The sequence below is a fragment of the Mchenga conophoros genome, linkage group LG15, assembly GCF_057382185.1.
Source record: "Mchenga conophoros isolate Kocher_MC1m ecotype Shallow Benthic linkage group LG15, M_conophoros_male_GT1.1, whole genome shotgun sequence".
Lineage (NCBI taxonomy): Eukaryota > Metazoa > Chordata > Actinopteri > Cichliformes > Cichlidae > Mchenga > Mchenga conophoros.
In genome coordinates, this window is record NC_140540.1 from 34,567,106 (window position 1) to 34,588,801 (window position 21,696).

At 41.4% G+C, this 21,696-nt stretch overlaps 1 protein-coding gene across 3 annotated transcripts; it reads right to left on the bottom strand.

Annotated features, from left to right (window-relative positions):
* Positions 1–11,345: 11,345 nt before the first annotated feature.
* On the bottom strand, positions 11,346–21,079 carry arrdc2 (arrestin domain containing 2). 3 transcript variants are annotated; one of them, XM_085246954.1, is made up of 8 exons: positions 21,016–21,079; positions 19,940–20,194; positions 14,274–14,491; positions 14,073–14,175; positions 13,735–13,991; positions 13,483–13,645; positions 12,988–13,148; positions 11,346–12,717 (listed from the first exon to the last, which is right to left on the bottom strand). In XM_085246954.1, exons 2-8 carry the CDS (start codon positions 20,190–20,192, stop codon positions 12,664–12,666), a joined length of 1,209 nt encoding a protein of 402 aa, XP_085103080.1. In that variant the 5' UTR covers positions 20,193–20,194; positions 21,016–21,079; the 3' UTR covers positions 11,346–12,663. The 3 variants fall into 3 exon arrangements, with proteins under 3 accessions (XP_085103080.1, XP_085103078.1, XP_085103079.1); XM_085246952.1 differs by lacking the exons at positions 19,940–20,194; positions 21,016–21,079 and adding an exon at positions 15,840–16,278; XM_085246953.1 differs by lacking the exons at positions 19,940–20,194; positions 21,016–21,079 and adding an exon at positions 15,849–16,277.
* Between the last annotated feature and the right edge of the window lie 617 nt (positions 21,080–21,696).

Below are 21,696 nucleotides of genomic sequence, written 5' to 3' on the forward strand. Positions count from 1 at the left end.
AAAACAAGTCAGAATTTAAACCGTCAACTTTCGTCACAGTTCCTGGAAATATGTTTTCTTGTGGGAAAGGAAATATTAAAGAGGCACTGGGGAGGGATGTGTATCATCATTTGGGATTCATCTGTAGTGTCAAAACCAAAGATCAGTTTAGCATGTTTACAAATATTTTTGACCATTTCTTAAGATGGAGACTCACGTGTATCTACGTGTGTGTGTTAATCACAAAATACATTTCCCTTCAGTCTTATTTATGCAGCATTAAACCACATTGCATGTTATTCTCAAGGCACTTTACATAAGCAGAAACTCCCAACAGTCCAATATATAATAACACAGAAAGGAAAATACTTTAACAGACAGAACCAGACAGGATGGGTGGCCATCAGTTAAAACAGCTGAGCTGAGACTAGAAGGCATAATTACAGCTTACATAAGGAAAATGTAGACATTCCTCAACTGTCTCCACCATAATCCTCATGGACCATCTCAAATAATAAATCAAAATCTAATCTAATGTATTTAATTTACTTGAAGTTGAATTGTTTGCTGTATCACTTATTTATCACTTTTCCAGTTAAACTTTCCCTGATTTTCATGATTTATAAGATCATCATTTTGGCAGCTGCTGTATACACCATGTAGTGTACGGATAATGTGTCCTCTTGGGCTGTAATATGTAAATATTTTTGTAGTCTGCAATTAATGATGCGAAAATGTAGCCAGTAGGCGACCTGTCATGGGTCTGTGTCTGTGGCCCTGTGCTAGCTGGGACAGGCTCCACCCACACCTCAACGACCCTGAACTGGAAGAAATTGGATGGATGGAAAAATATTCTTAAATCTCCAAACTTGACATGAGTCCATGTTTGTCTCATCATCTTTATCTTATTGAAAGTGACAACAGCTCTGTTTATCTGACGGCTCTTCCCTCTTGATTAGCCTTTGTTTACTTACCCATAAAGCCTGACGTCAGAACCCAGGATAGCCCTTCCTCTCGAGGGACAGCCACACTGATGAACTGTGAGAAGCTGACACGATTAAAAACATACTATAATATCATTTCTGTGTTTGTTTTTCTGGATTTTTATAACATAAATAACATTATAAACTGTAATTAAGACGAACAAAACTTAGGCCTGTGGGACACAAAAGCAAAGGGGGAGATCTGAGAGGCAGCCAAAGAAGTACTTGTGTGCATGTTCACAGCGAAAAAATATTTATGGCAAAACAGAGAAAGATGACTAGGCCTCAGTTGTCTAGGTAATACATTATTTTTGCAGTATATAAGCAATAAACAAATGTTTATTACAGTATAATCTAGGTGTAGCTGAACATTTTTATTAACAGCTACTTCTCTTATTTATTTATAGTTCACATTATTGCTGCTTTTCATTCTTTTGCAGATGTAATGCTGAAGCTACATTTGCCTTGTGTTCACACACAGCAGATGTTTAAGCTCTCTTTCCTCTTTCCATGAGCCAGAGAGGCATAAAAGTGCACCAGCAAAGCACTGAAAGCATGGATAATGTGCATTCTGGGGTCAGACACCAGCTTTAATTGTTACCCTTTTATTTTTCCCAGGGAAGTGGGCTGAAGCTATACAAACTCACACAGAGGGCGGATAGTGCCGAACATTAACTGAACACAATTGATGGAAACAGTAAAGATTCAGAATTGCTGCCTAGTTCCCTAAATGTACCACACCGAGCCTATAGAAAAATGACTAACACTATTTACTAAAGAAGAAAAAATAGTTTTAAAAAATTGGCCATGAAACGTGTTTGTGATGCAAAATGTTTTCTAATTTGATGCTATTTATGTCTCAAACAGCATCAAATGTGGCTTTTATGCACACATTTATCACAGCTATACTCTCACCCATCAGGATGTTACCCTGATACTTAAATGCCTTTGCTCATATATTATTTTTAACATTACATTTTCTAGCTTGCTTATATAATTGGGAATGAGTAAACAGAAGTGACTCTGCATCAATAATCTCACTGACCTAATGACCTAAAGCAAATAATGTGGCCAATAAACAATGAAGCAGTTCTGTTTCTACACACTCACTCAAAATTGTTTCTAATGTTTTGCTTTTCTCCCCATCAGCTCTTGTTGACCACAGAAAGGTCAGCTTAACATCGACCCCTAAAGTGTCAACCAACCACAGCCTGCCTCCTTCCCCTGCAGGGAGTTACACCTCCTCTCAGCAGATCAAATCTCTCCAAACAAGGAATCTCTCCAAACAAGGAATCTCTCCTGGCGCTCCAACAATAAGTCCAAGACAGGGCAAACCAAATTACTCCCACAATAACATTTACTTCTCAGGCATTTGAAACCTTTATCCAGCTATTGGCTCCGTGCAGCAGTACACGTTCTACTGCAAAGCATCACAACAGGAAACGAGAAGTAATGAGGTCAAGAGTTAGAAAGATAGTGACCTGGTAAAACTAATGACAAAAGACAAAGCATTGTGGTAATTAGTGAACGGACAGCAGAGGAGAAAAACAAAAGAAAACATAATCAACAAAACTAATCTTTTAAACCTCCCTTAAAAGTTACTTGTAAACTGTGGAACTCATTTTTACTGCCTCAAAAACAGTTGAATTATTTACTAATCATATTTTAGAAAAGTATTTTCATTAAATGTATTTGAAATTTGAAAGAGCCAATCATGCCATGAAGTATTGACAATCAAGGCAATCCATCCATTCTCTTCTGCTTTTCCTTTTCATGAGGGGGGGCTTGAGCCTATCCCAGCTGTCGTAGGCACTCAGGAAGGATACACCGGGACAGTCTGTTGCAGGGCTAACACATAAAGGCAGACAACCACTCACACCCATAATGAGCTGCCAGTTGCCCTAATAAACCCACTAAGTGCATGTCTTTGAAATTTGGGAGTACCCAGAAACCCACATGCAAACTCCACACAGAAAGACCCTGGGCCAACATTGGAATTGAACTCAGGACCTATTTGCTGTGAGGCAGCAGTGCTAACCTCCATGCTGCCAAAGCGAAGTGAACGCATTGAGTGATACTATATGAGGCTGATTTAAACAGCTGCAGCTGTTGGACGTTAAAATATTTTAATTACTTTGAGTAGCAATACAATTTTTACATACTGCTCATTGTCTAAATTTATCACTGATTGATAGAGATAATAAAGAGAAAACAGAGGAAAACCCCAACAGTGACTCCCTATGAGCAAGTGGTTTGGCGAAGGTGAGAAGGAAAATCTCCCTTTTAACAGGAAGAAACCTCCAGCAGAACCAGGCCATCTGCCACGACCGGTTGGGGGTAAGTAGTTGAAGACAGGACAAAGACATGCTTTGGATGAAAGTTAAAAAGACTTCTTATTCCTAATCTTGTGGCAGCTGAACTTAATCCTTGTTTTAGAGAAGAGGGATGATTACCTGCCATATTTACCTTAGCTTGAAAGTATTCAAATGATTGATGCCAAGATACTTCTGATCTCTTCTTGGAGAATAGTCCTGACCCTACAGAGCTGTCCAAACAACAGCCTCAGGGCCACCTTCATCAAATAAACCACTTGCATTTTATTTGCATGTTATCTGCTGTCCTGACTACGGGGGCTGGGGAAACCGGTTTTATATCCACATTAACTTGAATGCACATAAAGTTATGTCCTACATTGCTTCCACCAGTGCACACGAGAGGTTGTTTTATGGCTTCGCTTAAGTGTCGACAGCTGTTTAGTTTTCAGTTTTTGTTTTTGCATGCATGGCTTTCATATTTTCTGTTTGCAGCATCCTGTTTTACTGCATGGATAGCTTTCACGCCTTTCCTCAACCTTTCTTTTGGTGTCGTCATCGATCTATACATCTGGAAATGCGTCCTATATGTGATCAGCTCAACAGAAACTTTAAGTACTTACTATATTCATACTAGAAGAAATAATATGCACCCAGGAAGTGTGTATTGTGGTTCCATCTCTGAATAGAAACTTGAACTGTGAAGAAGTACATCACTTTTGTTTTTAGGACCTTAAATCCACTTGAACCCTTTAACAAATGTTCTTGTTTTTGTGCTGTGTTCAACAGCAGACACGGGCTAAAGTCACATGGGGTCTGATTTCAGTTCATAATCTTTTATTCACATGACCGAGCTGACAGTTATGTTAAAAACAACCTCTTCCCTCTGGTGTAAACTAGTTTAAATGCTTTGTTCAGTGTCTCAGCTGCACGGTATCAGAAGATTTGATTTACTTTGATAGAATTAAACTATTCAGTTGTGTTTATGTATAATCCTTCATATCAAATTGTCCAGGAAGAAAAACCCTCAACTGGATTCAGCCTTAAATATTTCAAATAAATGCTGTGTACGTTTGAACCCTGTAACAGCAGAGAAGTGACTGCAGTTGAAAACCTGTGTTTACCACAAGTCTCCTCCTCCTTCTATACATTTCAAAAACATCCAGGATATCTGACACTAAGCTCCGCCACACCTCCTTTTTCTTGGTGTTTTGCACTTGTGGGACATAATGTTCTTTTGGCCCTGAAAAGCAAGACGATTGGGCAACACTTTAAAGTCAAACTCACAAGTAACCAGCTCACAGTGACCGTTGTTTTCCTACTCTGCAGCTCTGAAGAGCTACATCATGTGCTAATCTTTTGCTCATTCCTGAGCTCTGCTTTCATGTTCGTTACATTATAGGGACCTGGCAGACAACCAACTCTACCAGCCAAACAACCGAGCCACGTGCACTGTAGTACAGGACGGGACAGGATGGGGGGAAACATGCATACGTCTGTGTGTATAACATGCAGGGAATGGATTCAGGAACAGCCTGAGCCGATTGCGTTGAAGTGGTCCAAAATATGACACACACACACACAAAAATGAGCTTTGATTTTATCACCTATTTACCTAAAATTCTAAATTTCAATTCATGTTCGATGAAAATGTAAATACAGTGGACTAAAAAGGCACCATCACAAAGCCTAAAACAGAGCAGCTGTTACAACACGCTTCCTCACAATAATAATAATAATGATGTACTATTATTTATTTAGGACCCTTGTTGCATTTTATTCATTTATCATGCATTATCTTTTTTTAATATAAAGATATATTTACACATTACTGTGTGAATGTGTAAATATAATCCTGGGGTGAAATGAGTCTCAGTCTTTTGAGAACAGAAAGCTAAATAAAAACATATTTATGTGGTTCCAGTGATAAGTGGAGAAACTAATGTAGTGCTGCCACAGGTGCTGATCGTCATCCTCAGATCATCACCTTTTCCTCTACATTTGATAAGAATCCAGCTGTGGCTTGTGGTGATGGCACTTGCAGGTACTGCAGATTGATTTAATTATTTGTTAAAATTCATCACGTCAGGCATTTTGGACTCTGTGTGCAGCCTCCATTGTCCAGGCAGAGATTCCCCAACAAAGAGCATCACAGAGTACCAAAACAAAGGGAGATAGATCATAAGCACTACAAAGCAACAAATAGATTTCATGGAACTCTGGGTTACAGCTGGAGGCGGGGTGAGCAGAAACAAAGCTGTCCTTATTGCTCAATGTCTGGGGATGTTGTTTGTTCCTACTCTGTATTTTTCCCCTTCTAGAATATTTTGGGGAGCCGCTTGGCATGCAGCCTCTGCTGTCTGCTCTCTGACCCCTCTGAAGTTACATTGATTTCCGTGAAGTCAGGGGAGCTGCAAGGTGATCTTCTCCTCTGCTCACGGTCAACAAAGTGCTGATCTGAACCAGCCCTGACGTCCTGATGTCAAATCGCCTGGATCCAAATCATCCACATCATGGCATTCATTGCACGCAGTTCAGTTAGCACAGGACAGAACTGGTATGGTAGTCAAGAATGGTAAATGGACTGGCACTTAAAGCACACAAACACCTTTTTCTTTGCTCTTTCCATGTAAGTGCTTTCTATGTAACCTTTACACACATTCATACTTTGATTAATGCACTGGAGAGCAACTTGGGGTCAGTATCTTGCACAAGGAAAAGCCAACAAAAAGTTTAAAACCCTGGAGCTTCTGTGCGTGAGGCAGCATAGAAACCCAACCATATCAAGTATAATTTTAATGAGGTTTCATTGTTGTAAAAAGGCATCTGTCTAGCAAGCGGGATGATAGTTTAACTAATGAACTCGGTTGAACTTGGTTGGACTTTGATTTTGTTCTGTATCATTGTATCAGTTGGACAGACATAAATTCAGATGGCAAAATGATCACCCAGACTTTGTGCTGTAGTCACTGTTTACAGATACATTTGACTATCCCTCTTGAACTTGCTATAGTGCATAATTACACTCCTGTGAAGCATGAGATTACTGTTAATAATCTCAGTGGCACCTAAAAAGCTGTAGCCTAATTTTCTAGCCAGAGTTGGCCTATTGTACTATTGTAGATCACAGATTTGGTCTTTTCAGTGTTATAGCTGATAGAAACCAAGGCAACATGATGTCTTCCTATTTAATCTTTCCTCCTGAAAAAAAACAAACCTCTGTGATACTTCAGCCAACATTATCGCAAGACTTTTTCCAGACTTTAGCTGGTTCGTTTCCTCTTTGGTGTTATGTCGGCAGAGCTGTAGACTCTTTTGGTGTTGTTGTTTTTAGTAAGGAGATTTTTGCTCTTAGCCTTGCTAGAGCAAACTCAAATCTTTCTAAATAGCAAAACGCTAAAGACAAAACACACTTTATTATTTTGCCCTGAACAAACCTCAACACTCAAACACCCAGCAACTTCCCTGTAGTCAGCAAAAAGCCAAGCCTGAGGATGTCCTCTAAAACAACCTGATGATGTGTCCTCCCCCTTGAAATGCCCGGGCGTTGGAGGAAAAACAGCTCTAGCTTGTTTTGGTTTGTCTGCCACCGTTTCATCTGGAGTTGCTGTGATCTCTTTGGAATGTGAAGTGGGCCAATGCTGATTTTAAACGTAGCAGAAACAAACCAGGATGACTGACTTCCTCCCAGCAACCTTGAAGAAGAACCTCGTTCTCAGCTCAAACGTTTTCCAACAGGATACTTTTTGTTTTCCTTGTTTATCTGCAGAAGAGACATGTGACAGTGAGTCTAAATGTGTCCAGATAAGGCTCACTGATGTCAGCACGAGATCTCAGACAGGTTGGATACAAGAAGGCCCGAAAGAGGAAGTTTGTTATGGAGAGTCCTTGGTCTGTTGACTGTTTGCCAACCAGTGTCTCAAAATGACTCAAAATTATAAACTTAAAAAGAAGTATATAAAAGAAAAGCACAGATAAAAACTGCACAGCTCAGCTAAGTAATTATGTTTTTTCTTCAATTTCTTTAGTTAGGTATTTATTGCTAAATGTCGCAGTTGTTCCATCTGGCACATGCCCTGGGAGCTGCCATATTTTCAGGATTATTATCTGAATGAGGCCTTGTCTTTGTAGCTGTGAATTTAAGAAGTATTTAAAGCCTAGAATCAGTCAGTGAGTGAGTTCGCTGTTTGACACATCCACTATGGATGAATGGTAACATGTTAAATGTTAGCTGGACTGAAAAGAATGAGCAAAAACTCTTAAAATGTGATGACAGCTGTGTTTAGAAGGTCAGGAGCTCAATGTGTAACGGTTTAACCCCAAAACACTTGCTTCACTTTAATAATCCCCAATGTGTTGAAGGGAAGTTCATCAGCAGCAGAAATTTGAGACGACTTGTCCTAAAAAGAGGAACCGTTTGACATCTTTGACATCATTGTGTCAGTTTAACTTCTTCATTCATGCAAAAATCCCATTTTCTTTGTGACTCATTGTTACCATTCATTGTGTCATATCAGCACATCTGGCTTTTAAACAAAGATGTTTTTTTTCTATTATTGATAGATTTTTAACTCAGTCCGAAACTGAATATGTAGTTATTAAGTGTAAACCTTATCAGCTAAAACGTCCTCTACAATTAAAATAAATATAGTTTGCATCCTGCATGCTTATTGGCCAGCGTAGGTGAGGTGAGTTAATATGTGCTTATGGATTGGTGAGTTTGCTGAGGCAGGGAGTGTTTCTGATGAGTCAACTGCTCGTGTGTGTCTGGAAGTAGGATCTGCAAAGGCATTCAGCAGCCGCTCAACAGTGTCTGGACAACAACTGTGACAGTTCACAGCGACTTAGACACAGAAAATATATACTCATGTAGTAACTAGATGACATAATGACATTTTGGAAATAAAAGCACATTTTAACTGATAAATTGACACATTTATAATTTACATACTTGTATATTAAACATGTTGTTCACTGGATAATACTTTAAAAGAATGTGAAATGGCTGTTTTTTACATACTGAGTAAATCCCTTTGGTCCTTGTTGTGATGTAAATCTTAATGCTATGGCATACAGCAGTGTTTTAGTGCTTCTATATATCACACACAACGAAAAGACTACTTGGTTTACTCCGTTTTTAAGTGGAGGAACTTGTTGTCCCTGCACACAGTCCTGTTCTTGTGGCTAAATTATATTCCAGAAACTTTTGACCAGAAAATATGTTTTCCAGGGAAGAGGCACCTCGGCGTTCCCAAAGTGGCACTGCTGTTTTTACACTCGTGTGATGTTATGCGTGTAAAACAACAAGCTTACATGACATCCTGACAGACGTTTTGGCTCCGTGGAGTTAATTGAAAGTCCAGCACAAACTAAAGCAATCGTTTTCCTCAGGCAAGTCACATAAACACACTCGTGGGTTTGTTTGTTTACCACTCGCAGCATGTGTTCCAGAACATTACTGCCTAGAAATCCAAAATGTAATTAGTGATCAGGAATGTGATGCTGACAACCTGTCCCGACTATGGACAACATCTTTGTTTCCATATGGAGCGTTGTCATTATATTAACCTGTTTAGGGCTTAACAAAGACGTCAGAGGGAACGATCACTTAGTGGTCAAAGGCCTATTTTGTTATTCAGCTTTTTTCCTCCAACTTTGAAAGTGGGAGGAATAAAGGGTATGCACAGATCTCTTGGAATGCTTTGCTGACCAAATTATCCTTCAGAAATTCCTGGATTTACTTGTTAATGACGCACTCAAAGCACGACAGCGGGCACGTGGTTAGGGTTAACATTTACATCATCTTTCTGCATCTGTCATTCTCTTTGTCCTTTACTTTAGAAGAAATAGCCAAGTTTTTTCTTAATGTTTGCCATTGGTTGTTTTCTGCATCCCTAAGAAGATTTACGATTTTAAGTAAAATTCTCTCCAGAGTTTTGCAGGTAGACTCTTTAATTCAGTCAGCTCAGCAATGTACAAAAAGATCTGCAGGGCATGTTTTGGGGGGTTTTCGGCCTTTTGAGTCCCATTAAACTGGGGCCACACAACAGCCAGGGGCATGACTTCTAACCTGCATGGAGGCATGCAGGTTAACATATGTGACTCCACAGTGAGTGCTTCCTTCCAAACCTTTTTGAAGACATGACAGGTAACTCAGAACACATTCAAAGTCACGGAATAAGTAAAATTGTACTTGCACATAATACAAATAACATAATATCTGAACTATGATCGGCACACGCTGAACCAGATGAGCTGGTTTGATACAGCAGGTGCTGAAAATACTTTTAGTGACTCATCGAGACAAATGAGAACATTGACTCGCCTGAAACGATTTCAGGAAAACAGCGGACGGCACTTCTGTTTTCTGTGTGGAAGAGTTTGTTTAAAAAAACACGCGGGATCACCAAGAGGTCACTGCAGAACATCAGGAAGACATCTGCATGTCACATGCTTCAAATCATTTCAACCTCAAATACAAAAGGTCATTCTAACTTTTAATTTAAACTGTGTTTCTCTTCTGTTCTGCTTTACATTCTCCATGGATTCATATTTTAAAAGCCATTCCTGAATAAGTCCATCGAAATTAAGGTGAAAACATGGCTGAACTTATCTGTTTACAAGAATGAGATTTAAGTTTCCTCATGCTGGAAAAGGTTAAACAGTTAAATTCACAACATTTCGGAAACACCCTGTTTATATTCAGTCGTGTGTATTACAAGACTTCTGCTAGTAACTTCTTTCATTTACAGCTAGAAGATGTATGCGGCCAGTGCATCTTCTTTTCATCTTTCTTCTTTTTTTCCCAGCACAAAGTAAACTTGGTCTCTGGATTAACTCTAGGCCTTCAAACATGTGTGGTGACGTATTGGGAGAGCTGAAATACATGTTATGCTTACAGCCTCAACTCTTATTTAAGTGAGTGAAATATAATTAAAGACAGGTGTCCAAGCAAAACATATCTGTGTACACAAGCTCGCTCAAACAGAACAAGCATTGTCTGTGCACACAACTATATTAATATTGCTGCTGTCACGAATCCTGCCTGTCTGGACTTTGAGCATGTGGTGCAAACATGAGAGGGGTATTTTTGTTTAAACTACTGCTTTATCTTCTGCTTTTTCATTAGGATTAGTGCTGAACGTAATCTTTGCATCCACTTGTAAGGTTGGTCTGATGTTTTGGTAAACTCGCGATTAGAAAATGGTTTTACTTTAATTCTACTCATTTGAAAAGTGTGAAGCTTTTCAGCCGCACTACTATCCTGCATCCACACCCATCTGACGTCCCTCTGTCCTTAATTGCTGTTTGCAGAAGAAACCCTTGAGAATTTCCTCTGATTTGGCTTTTAGCCATGATTATAGCTATGCTCGTTCGCTCCAATGTGTTACATGTTTATGTGGTGGAAAAAACAAACCAAAAAAAATAAAGCAAGAACTAATTATTTGTAAACAAATTACAAAGTGAAATCCGCAGTGTGGTGTGACTCCATTTTTATTTTGTGGAGCTCCAAAGGCACCGAGAAAAATTCGATTGCATAAGTGCGCAATAGAATAAATGTCACTGGCTGAACTTCAGTCTGTAATTATCAATTTGAATCACTGAGCCTAGCTTGTTTCTCCACTGAACCCTGCCCTTGGCAGTAATATAGCTTTGACTCATGGTGTTGGAGATGCTTTTCCAATTCACTGGCACGCAACATTGCTAAACAGAGACTCTCTATTATTTTCTTTAAAAGAAGAAGAAAGAAGAAAAAAAGCGGGCGTCCTAGCACACGTACCAGTCAAGGCAGTCGTAGCGCCTAAGCTGTGGAATAATTTACCCCTACACATCAGACAGGCTCACACTGTCAATCCTTTTTAAATCTTATCTTAAAACGCATTTTTATTTATTGGCTTTTAATACAGCATGAGAGTTATTTGTTAATTCATATTTGGTGTTTGCTTTTAATACTCTAAGTTGTTTTATTATGTATGTTGTATTCTTGTACAGCACTTTGGTCAACGCTCCTGTTGTAATTAAATGTGCTATATAAATAATTAAACTATTAAGGAAACACTGAAGACAAACATCTGTTCAAAAATTGTTTATTAGAAAAAACAATTACAAAAATTTGGGCAATACTGTGAATCAACAATTGCACTTGTATAAAAAAATAATACATTCGTCGACTTCAGCCATTGTCACACAGCTGAACCTGAAGACTTCTGAAACTCCTTTTTTTTTGGAAGTTGAGGAGAAACATAATCCTTGAGAAGGTTTTTTTTTTTGGAATGTTCTTTGTCCCTATGTTTCAGTGGTATCTCCACCTAAAGGCTTGACCCACAGCACCGAGGCATCTGGCTCCCACCGAAAGATTCAGTCCACACAGCTCGGAGGTCTCCACTCCTCCTGTCCTTTTGTTTAGCAGCTGGGAGAGCTAATCTACGAGCCTTGTGCAGTTTTATAAGCAAACTGGAACCCCCTATTTTATTACCACTGCATTATAACACCATAGCCATCTAACACTTCAGTGCCTTGAGCCTTGTGTTAACACAACAAGGCTCTTGGAATACATCTACATACATGCTGACTGCTTCTTTTTTGTTCTAAGTTCTTGCAGGATACATTCAGCTCTATCCAGCTCTGTCCGAGAGAACAGCTCCCTGAAACTCTCATGCAAACTTCAACTGCAGATAATTAAGGCACACATATTTTTTTCCCTTTTACATATTGTTACCTGCATGCATAAAATACGTCTACATCTTCTTTTCTGACTTTTCTGCTCCACCGTCACACCTACAGATACAGTATGCGTTCGAGTAACAGAAATCACCGTAGGCACACAATGCATAGTGATGTGTGTTTTAAAAATCTCAGGCATAGGGAAAGTTGGAAACTGAGGGAAATAATTGCATTTCTCTCTTTACGCCACTCAAAGATGACAGTCGGCCATCTTATCAAGAGCGCCTTTTTCAGACATCTGAATGCCAGGTTCAGTTCCAACTTTCCGCCTGGTGAATATCAAGTGATCTCAACCCTTCCCAAAATGTCCCAAATTCCTTGAAAACACAAAAAAATATATAGATATCTTCACGTTAGGGAATCGTTGATTGGGAGGTATTTGTAGCTCACCACGCAGGGAACCAAAAGTCACTTGGGAAGAACAGGAACCAAAGCAGAGAAGTTGCTTTCCTTTCAGCCAGAACAGGAAAGCATCCACTTTACTGGACTGGAAACAAAGTGGCACCTCCTCCACTAACATCCAGTTCCTGTGAGCTCCGTCTCCTGGCGCTCCAGTCAATCTGTTAGCAAGTGCTATTAATCAGAGAGACATAATCCGGGAGAAGACAAATCTCTTGATTTGTTTCGTTAATGAGGCTGCTTGAAGCTCAGGCAGGGCTCTTGGTTCAACATGTCATGCAGCGAGGTCTCATGTTGATGGGCTGAGGGTTGGGGTCAATCTGCAGGAAAGAAAAGAAAATCAAAATGCATCAGATGAAGGTTGGGCAAGCAGATAATCCAGTGTTTGAATAAAACACTCTTCAATTATGCTCAACCTACACTCTGCTTACACCCACAGATTTGTTTCCATTTAGCTATTGTTACACAACACAGCTGAGATCTCAAGGTTTTGGTAAGCAGGGAATAAAAGGCCTTTATATGTAAGCTTTTATATGTGCCACTCAATCGCAGTAAACAACAGGAGTCGCTTCCAGCCAATGGTGACTCACCTCGCTGTACATTGGCGGAGGTCTGAAGCGAAACTCTTGGACAAAAGCCATTAGGGGTCGCTCCAGGATCCCGCTCAGGTCTTCAGCCTGTTGTGAGGCCACGGCGTTGTGGCGCTGCTCGGCCTCCTCCTCGGTTACCACAGAGCTGTAATCCGGAGGAGCTGCAGGGAAAAAACACAGGCAGGATGAGTCCACTCGCGTGACACGACGGAACAGCACAGGTCCAAACATCGAGCTGCTGACTCATGACTTCATTTTGAAAGCCCACGTAACATTAAGCGCCTTTGGCAGTAACAAACACTGATCTGATCCAACATGAGTTTCTGTGGAACCAAAACCTTTGTTTGTACATCTGACTCATGCAGTATTTTGGCTTTCTTGTCAAAGAAAAAAGTGGCATGCTCTAAAAATAATACTGGCAAAAAGAAAGAAAAACTTGTTTGCCATATGGGGAGTTTTTCCTTTTCTTCCCATAAAGCAGTACGGGACACTTACGCTCTGGCTGCTCGGGGATGGCCATGCGCAGCCACTCCAGGTTGACGCTGTACTGGCTGCTGACGCTGGATGTTCGGCTGCCGAAGGGATGGAGGGGTATGGTGCCTATGACCAGAGGCAGCTCGAGACACAGCTTGGATGTTCCGGGTACATCAACACAAACCTGACGGGAGGAAAGAGAGTTTATAATGCTACCTGGACTGAGTGAGGACTCAGAACTGCAGCAGCGCCAATGTTAGGCCGGCAGCTTACCTTCAGCATGTACTCCACTTTGATGATGCGGCACTGCAGGATGGACGGACCTACAGGTGGGATTTTGATGGCGCGGCCGTGCCAGGTTTCCCGACGTTTGGCACCGACGATGTCACCGCAAAGCGTGGCCACGACGGAGCGCTTCTGCTTCATGGTGCCGCGGGCGATGAACGTCTGCGTCTGAATGATAAAAGCTTTGGGGACAACAGATCTGGAGGTAGAGTTGTCGAACTCGGCAAAGACCGGTATCACCTCGCCTGTGGAGAGAGAAAAAGCACGCTTAGAAAGATGAGACACTACAAAAGTTTGAGCACATGGGAAAAGCAGAATGTGCGTACCTGGTGTGTAGCCTTTGCGGTCAATCTTTGCAGTTACCGACACCTGCCCAAAGCTGCGGTACCACGCCCGCGCCATTTTATCCTTCGTACCCGCCTGTGGTGCCTGGAGATTATAAAAACCAGTGAGCAAATTCCATAAAACCCTCAAAATGCATAAATAAATAGATCCCAGCGATTAAAGGTGAAGTCTGAGGCACTTACCAGTAAGGCTGGTGTGTTAATGTCGATGGGCTCGATGACTGTAAATTCCTTCTTGATTTTCCTGACTGTGGCCCACGGCCTGTGTAGCTTAACTTTGACCCAGTAACGGATGCTGCCATGTTTTCCCTCGAAGGAGGTGACCAGAGTTTCTTCTGGCAGCTGGAAGCTGAATGGAAACTCGTGTTTGCCAGCAGGTAGGACTGTCACTTCACCGTTATCTGAAAGAAAGAGGGGGAAAAAATTCTAAGTCAGTCACCTGTTCTTTCATTTTTTTGTTAATTTCCCAAAACAATTTCTATAACAGAGGCGCAGAGACTCGCTCTGTGGTAGGAGGAAATTTTACAGCGCAGACGATCATGTAGCGCAGACTTTGTTTTATTTGATGATTTAATGGTATGTATAATGTATACTTCATATAACCTGCATCAGCTTTGCTTGACTGTGGAAATAAACCTCAACTTGACAGTAGAATGCGCTCTGATTACCTGAAAGCTTATTTATTTGGCAGCAAATACCCACTTTTAAAATTATGCATCACAACAGACACAAAAGTATTCTACATGAATAACGCTTGTTTCATAGGAACAGTCCCGTAAGCCTGTGTTTCTCTGCAATCACATGGTTGCTTTGCTTGCTCAGAGGGGCGGTTCCTTCTCTATTGTGCTGACTGAGAACATGTTTTCCTCGAGCGATATCACACAGCTCGTCTCAACTCTCCTGGGTTCTCTTCACTCTTGCAGCACAAATCCGGGGACTGGTGTTTTGGTTTTGGTGAACCTTTGTTAGATGAATACTCCGATTTCATTTAAACAACACCAACAACATGTCAACTTCACGGGTCAAGTAGGCTGCAACAAGAAAGCCTTTCTCGTGCTCATCAGCAAAATCCCCCAAAGCAGATTCAGCTGATATGTGCTGCATGATGTGTTTTCTCATTGCTGGCTGCAGGTTTTCACACAACATGCAGCCGAGCATAGAGGCTAAACTCGGCAGGAAAACAACAGAAAAATCGACAAAGCCCTTGGCTGCCCATTTCCTGCCTGTACTTTAAACCAAAAACAGCTCTGTGTCCAAATGAATGAAGCCAGAAACCTGAGGCAAAGTCAGCATGCAGAAAAGAAGGAAAAACAAGTCTGGATTTGCTTTCAATTTGGAAAAGCCAGTCTTACTTCTTTTATTTTTCCCCACAGACGTTTTGGGGGTGAGGAAGCAGCTGCTGCTCTATGTTCTTTATGTACATGCTCACGTATTCTTCTTCAAGGAAGTAAAAGAAATGAACCTGAATGGTTTTCTTTTTCATTGCCAGCGTTTACACGAGTTGCTGTTCTAGTTTACAAGTTTATAAATCATTCGTAACCAATGCAAAGTCTCCGATCTAAGGTTAACTACAGAAGTGGGGGCAGTTAGACTTTAACTCATCCCAGTCACCATCTACGCAAACATCCTGAAACACACTATTTTAAGTCTGCAGACAATCTGTCCCCACACAGATAAGCTGTTTTCACAGTTGTCTAGACCGCTCGATCACAGAGAGGACACTTTGGCTGCTTGAGTTGACAGACTTACTGGACTGACCTGCCTGCAGCAGCACCTCTCTGCGGTTCAGGTACTCCACTTCGTCGCCGTAGTTCTGGGTGTACGCGGTGCTGGAGCCCGCCGATCGGGACTCGGTCCAGTGCACTTTTGCAAAACCCTCAGCGTGAAGCTTCAGGGAGTCTACCCGACTCTCCCCGGACAGCTCCAGCACCACCCGCCCGGACACAACATCCCCACTGCTGTACACAGGAGGACAGTCCACCTCCGGAGAGTCGAAGACTATGTCAAACTTTTTCAGCTTGTCGAAAATCATTTTTTGCAGGTTTTGCGACTCCTCTCTGTTCTCAAACGAAAAGAAGTGAGAGATTCCTTTATTGTTCCTTCGCAGTGTGTTTAAAGGGTGCTGAGAGTGGCTCTCCAGGTTGCTGCCGCCTACTCTCGTGTGCTCGAAAGCTCGATATGATGTTCACTTTCGGACGGCAGCCTTTTTGCAGGCTGAGAAAGTGGGCGGAGTCTACGGATCGTTATGTAAGGCCTCAGGAGAGGGTTGAAGGCTGGGCGATGCTGCCTTCAGGAACTCCTCCTCGGCGCTGACCCTTCAGACTGCTGCTGTTGTTGTAAATAAGACATAGCCGAGACAGCTTCTTTACTCCGTCAACGTAAACAAGAAAACCTATCAGGTTTCAAAAAAGTGGACAGAACTTGAACTTCCCAGGATTCAAACAGCACATCTGGTAAACAGCAGGCTAAACCCACTTCAAATGCAAAAGAGAAACAAGTGGTGCGTCCGTGTTTTAGGGGGTTGTTGTTGGTCTAATTTGACCTCTTTTCTTTTTCTGCGTGTTTACAAGTTGACCTCCTGCTCCAGGAGGACGGAACAGGTATGAAACCACAGGGATACGTGCTCACAGCAGGGCCTACGAAATGATGTCAGAATTAACATGAGACTGTAATCATGATGAAAATGAAACTGAAAACAACAGCCGCTCATCTGGCCTGCTTATCAAATAAAAAGTCCCGGCATTACTTTCCATTTTGTCGGGCTGTTAAGGTGCAGCAATTCTCCCACACACAGGCACACACACACACACACACACACACACACACAAAAACGTCCACATTTCCAAACTAAGCCTGAAGGAAGCATAACAAACACGCAGGCTGGGTGTGGAGGCGGTAGAGGGGAAAACGGGGCCTGGGGATGATTGATGGTTACAGGTTCTTAGAAGAAAACAGGCTTACTGGGTATGCCTCGGTCTGGGAGAGACCCTGGGAGGCTCAGGGTAGTTTCAGTCGGTACCGAAGCTGTTTACTCCACTTCTCCCCTGTCTCTTTTAACATACTATTGCAATTCAGTACAAACACAAGCAGCAGTTATTAAAGAAAATAAAGAAAAGTCATAGATGAAACGCAAAGAAAAGCTCTGCGACAGTTTAATTATGTCATCAATAGAGACTTCTTTAAATTTAACATTCGGCTCCAAAAATGTCCGAACAGAGTGATCTGTGCGCAGAAGTGGGGGTTTTAATCCGCCACTTTTGCAGGTTCTCTTCATTCAGGTCTGCTCTGTGAAAAACAAACTTGTTTACGTCTTTGTTCCCGGGACGAAGAGTCAGCTCTCTACTGCCACTTACCGATCAGCTCAAGCCCAAATTTAACTTGTAGCAAACAAGTTGCATGCAAGGAGTTCCGATTTGGAGTAAAAGCAAAGCCAGCACGCCATCTGCTGGTAAGCAGGAGCAAAGCCGGCTGTAAAGTGCTCCATGCTTTAATGCAGAAGGCCATGTGGCTTTCTGCACATGCCTGATAGATCACCCCCACTGTGCAGATGACTCTGTATGATTACTCTCGGAGGGGGACCAAAGGGGCTCCTCTGTGTGTGGAGCTGCTCACTAAACAAATATACGAACTAAATTACGACACAGCAAATATCAGTTCTATAAAGTTCTGCGTTAATTCACAGACAACTGGAGAATAATGAGCCTTAAAGAACACTGCAAAAAGAATGGGGAACAGCAGCAGCTGACAGCACGGTAAAGAGGGCGGCGCCAAGGAGAGCCGTGGCTTGGTTTCCTTGTTGCCATAGTGACGTAGGCTGCATTTTTTAAAAACAGCCCCCCTCCACCCCACTCCTTCCCCCCTCTTCCTTCCTTTCTTTCTCCTGTCTTCTACCTCCTCCTCTTTTTTTTCTGCTTAGACCACATACAACATCCCACAGCTTTAATTAAATGTATATTTACTCCTGTTCTAAACTCACCAGGTATAAATAAATAAATAAATGTATAAAATCTAAAAAAGGAAATAGGATTTTGTTCTTGGGAAGATGTAGGACACATATCAGAAGGTTAAGGCTGTGCAAAAATAATTAGCGCTGCTATTTCCTGGAGAGGTCCTGCAAATGTCATTTACAGGACAAACCTCCCAGCGTCTGTGCCAGTGTAACATTATTCTGTACAAACCACACCAGTGCAAAATATACACGTACAACTCGTGCAATAAAGTTTTAAAAAACAAAATAAAACTGCATTTGTGTGACAACATTTATGAGACTTTTTTTTTTCTTTTCTGTGGCTATTAGCAAAGCTAAAGCTGTACCACCAGGTCCATCTTTCATACACAGGTTCTATGGCTCTACACCTTATTCACACTAAACAGTTTTTTTAGGCTTCACTGCTACAATGATCATTAGGACCAAAAATTGTCAAATCCTCACAAAACTATGTGATTTCACATAGTTTTGTGAGGATTTGACAGTTAAATTGCTTTAAATAGCACACTTCATTTCATGTAATAAGTATGGTAGGATTTAGAAGTTCAACATGATGAAATAACCACAGATAACTCTCCTGTTTGGCTAATTGTAAATAAATCAACAATAAAATAAAAAGTGTTCTTCCAAAATTGATGAATGAGATGAGGAAAACTGCAATGAGTTCAATTGGAAACCTGTTCTTTTAGTGACATATATGACTGAGGTGCCTCCATAGTGTAGTGGTAAAAACAAATCTCTTGCGTTGTGTAAGGAAAGGCATCAGGTCTAAAGTAGACAGTGATATATATGATTTAGGATTAAATGTAGGCTGTAGAATTAATATGAATGTAAAAAGCATGCTAAGTGCACCTTTAACCACAGAGCAGAAGGCGCAACTGTTGCAGCAGATAATGATGCACTGTCTGGAATTGCAATTTCAATTCAACTGCACTGCAGCCGCTGGAATCTAAAACTACTGGCATCTACTTATCTGCCCAAAATATGGAGTCAAACACAGCATCCTATGAAACATTAACCACTGTGTTTATTTACACTGCTACGATGGCCTGTGCTCTCTGTTTCTCGATGCTGTCCATGCTCAGAGAATTCAACACGTTACAGTACCACGTCCAGTACAACGTCATACCCAGTGAACCAACTGCATATGTTTGGACTTTACACTAATGGGTTTGTGTTTAATGTCAAAGATTATGCTATCTGGCAGATATATCTGGTCGCTCACGCAGGTTTCCGCGCAACACATTTGGCCCAGGTGGCTCCAGTTTGCAAACTGCATCGACTACAAGACGCAGTGTTGACCAGCTGGCACACAAACAACAGATCAGCAGTTTAACACCACATTATTCGGCGCAGAGAGAACACTTTTCATCCACCAGGTGCAACATACACTGAAATACAGTTGTTACGTTTATATTTAGCAACAGAGCCGCAAACTGCAGAAACTTTATTGACAATAAGACTACACAGCTACATTATGGGACAGAAGAAGTAGAAAAAGAGTATGAGAATGGCATCAGGTTCAACACAAATAATACAAGTGTCTTTAAAAGTGCTGTCCTGCCCTTTCCAGCAGTCGCAGTTAATAGTTTGTGTGTTCACCACTACTGTCACTGCATCAAGTGCATCAAAAATTAACTCATTTGCTCACTCAGTTGTTTATTTTGTTAAATATAAAGAAGAATGGCAAAAAATCTACTTCTCACTTGCAACTTTTGCATTATGTGTGAGCCTGATAGTGTGTTTGTGTCTCAACAGAACCTTGAAAAAAAAGACTGTGGAAATTCACCTGGGGATATTTTACAGTCAGAGTGAACATTAACCACTGTCAGTAATATTATCTGCAATCTTTAATACTAACCTCTGATCAGATGCTGTCTCTTCCTAAAATAGGTGACTTTAGAGGTGTAGTCATTATAGACGGAGTTCATGCCACGGTTTTCCAGCCAGTGTGCTGTGGCTACTCCTCGTCCCAGCACCTTCATGGAGTGTACTCTGGTGGCCCTGCGCAGCTCCAGGACCACCTGGCCAGACACCACCTCCCCTCCAATGAACGCCGCATCAGCCGGACCATCCAGCTCTAGGGTGAAGGACTTTATGGAGCTCAGTGCCATTTCTACATGCGAGGACAGAAGAACAGCACATAATGTGCACACACTGTTCACCAAGGTTGAATAGGTTGCCACAGTAATGATGCAAAAGTGTGCAAAACTGTTTTTTGGGTGCTGTAAAAAATATAGGTCTACTGCAAATAGAAACAGTCAGGCAGAGTATATATACTGTAGCGTGTCAGCTGGAGACATGAATGCTTCTAAAGCTTCTGTAAACACTAGGGAACCATGACACAATGAAATTATGCATGATGTCCTACCTGCCATGTTTAAAGGCTGAATTTAAACGTGTACAATGCATTAAATAAAACTCGAATCGAACATACAGTACTGCAGTTTTTCTTTCAGAGTTATTTGTAGGGTGGGGTTTGGGTGGTCTTAATTAGGGTGTCGGCCAAGATAGCAACTATTATGCGGGCTGTTTCGGTTTACAAACATACTTCATAATAATAAAACGCTCCAGTGTTTCTGCTCTTTAAACACAAATCAGGCCTAATGGTTACTTGGATGGTTTTAGTTACCTGTTTGGCCACGATGCATTTAAATTCAGTCAGCAATATTACAAAAACATTTCCCTATATACACCAAAGCCACATCTGCTTTGTCGTGCTATAATACTGTAGTAACAACCAACACATGTTTTCTGTTTATCGTAATGCATTTGGATCAAGACAAGTTCAGCCTAATATTATTTCCATTATGCGGCTGCTACGTTTCAAATTTATAAGTGTCCAGAAGAGCAGGTTAGAGTTAAGAACAGGAACTGCGTCTTATTAAAACAGCTGCGACCGCTGAAGTGACGTTTAAAAGGCTCCTACTAACTCACCGACGGAAGATAAGAGACGTAGAGGTCCTCGCGAGGGTCGACGTGCTCAACTGCGCGTTCGCTCTGACTCAGTGAATGTTAAATGGGAGCTCGGGCTTTATGAACGGGGGCAGGTTTCAACGCCCAGATACAAGACAGCTCCGTGCTGTACTCCAATGAAGAAGAGTACATGCTCGCACATGCCCGCCCACTTTGCCGCTGAGGAGGAGGAGGAGGAGGAGGAGGAAGCACCGCGTGGAGTGTGCTCGCTGTACATCAGTTAACAAGGTGATTTTTCCCCGCTGTATTTACACAGTTTGTAGCATACTTCACCCGTGTTTATGTCTGTATATAAACAAGGTTTAGGTTAAGGATAGAGAAGGGTTGACTGCAGGCTTTTATTTTGAAGGCCGTGTGTATTTTTCATTTGAACTATCAACGCTTAGTTCTCTTATTAGTTTTTCTATTTGCATTATAAATACCAAAAAGTGTGTATTAAACTTGAAATGTAAAAGCCTCTCTGTGACAGTTGTGAGGCAGACGTGCCTGGACGCATGTCAGGCGTTTAAAAAGGAGGAGAACAAGGGCAATGAAAAGTGTTTTCTTGTTTGCATCTCAGTCATGTGCCCCAGCTGAAAGATCTGCTCACATGTTGGTCTAAACTTGATTAAGTTGTGATATGATCATATTACTCACTCGGTT

Coding starts and splice junctions, on each gene's coding strand:
- arrdc2 (XM_085246952.1), bottom strand. CDS start 16,122: ATGATTTTCGACAAGCTGAAAAAGTTTGACATAGTCTTCGACTCTCCG. Junction 14,492..15,839: donor GCTGCAGGCAGGTCAGTCCA/GTAAGTCTGTCA, acceptor TCTTTCTTTCAG/ATAACGGTGAAGTGACAGTC. Junction 13,646..13,734: donor AAGTGGAGTACATGCTGAAG/GTAAGCTGCCGG, acceptor TCCTCCCGTCAG/GTTTGTGTTGATGTACCCGG.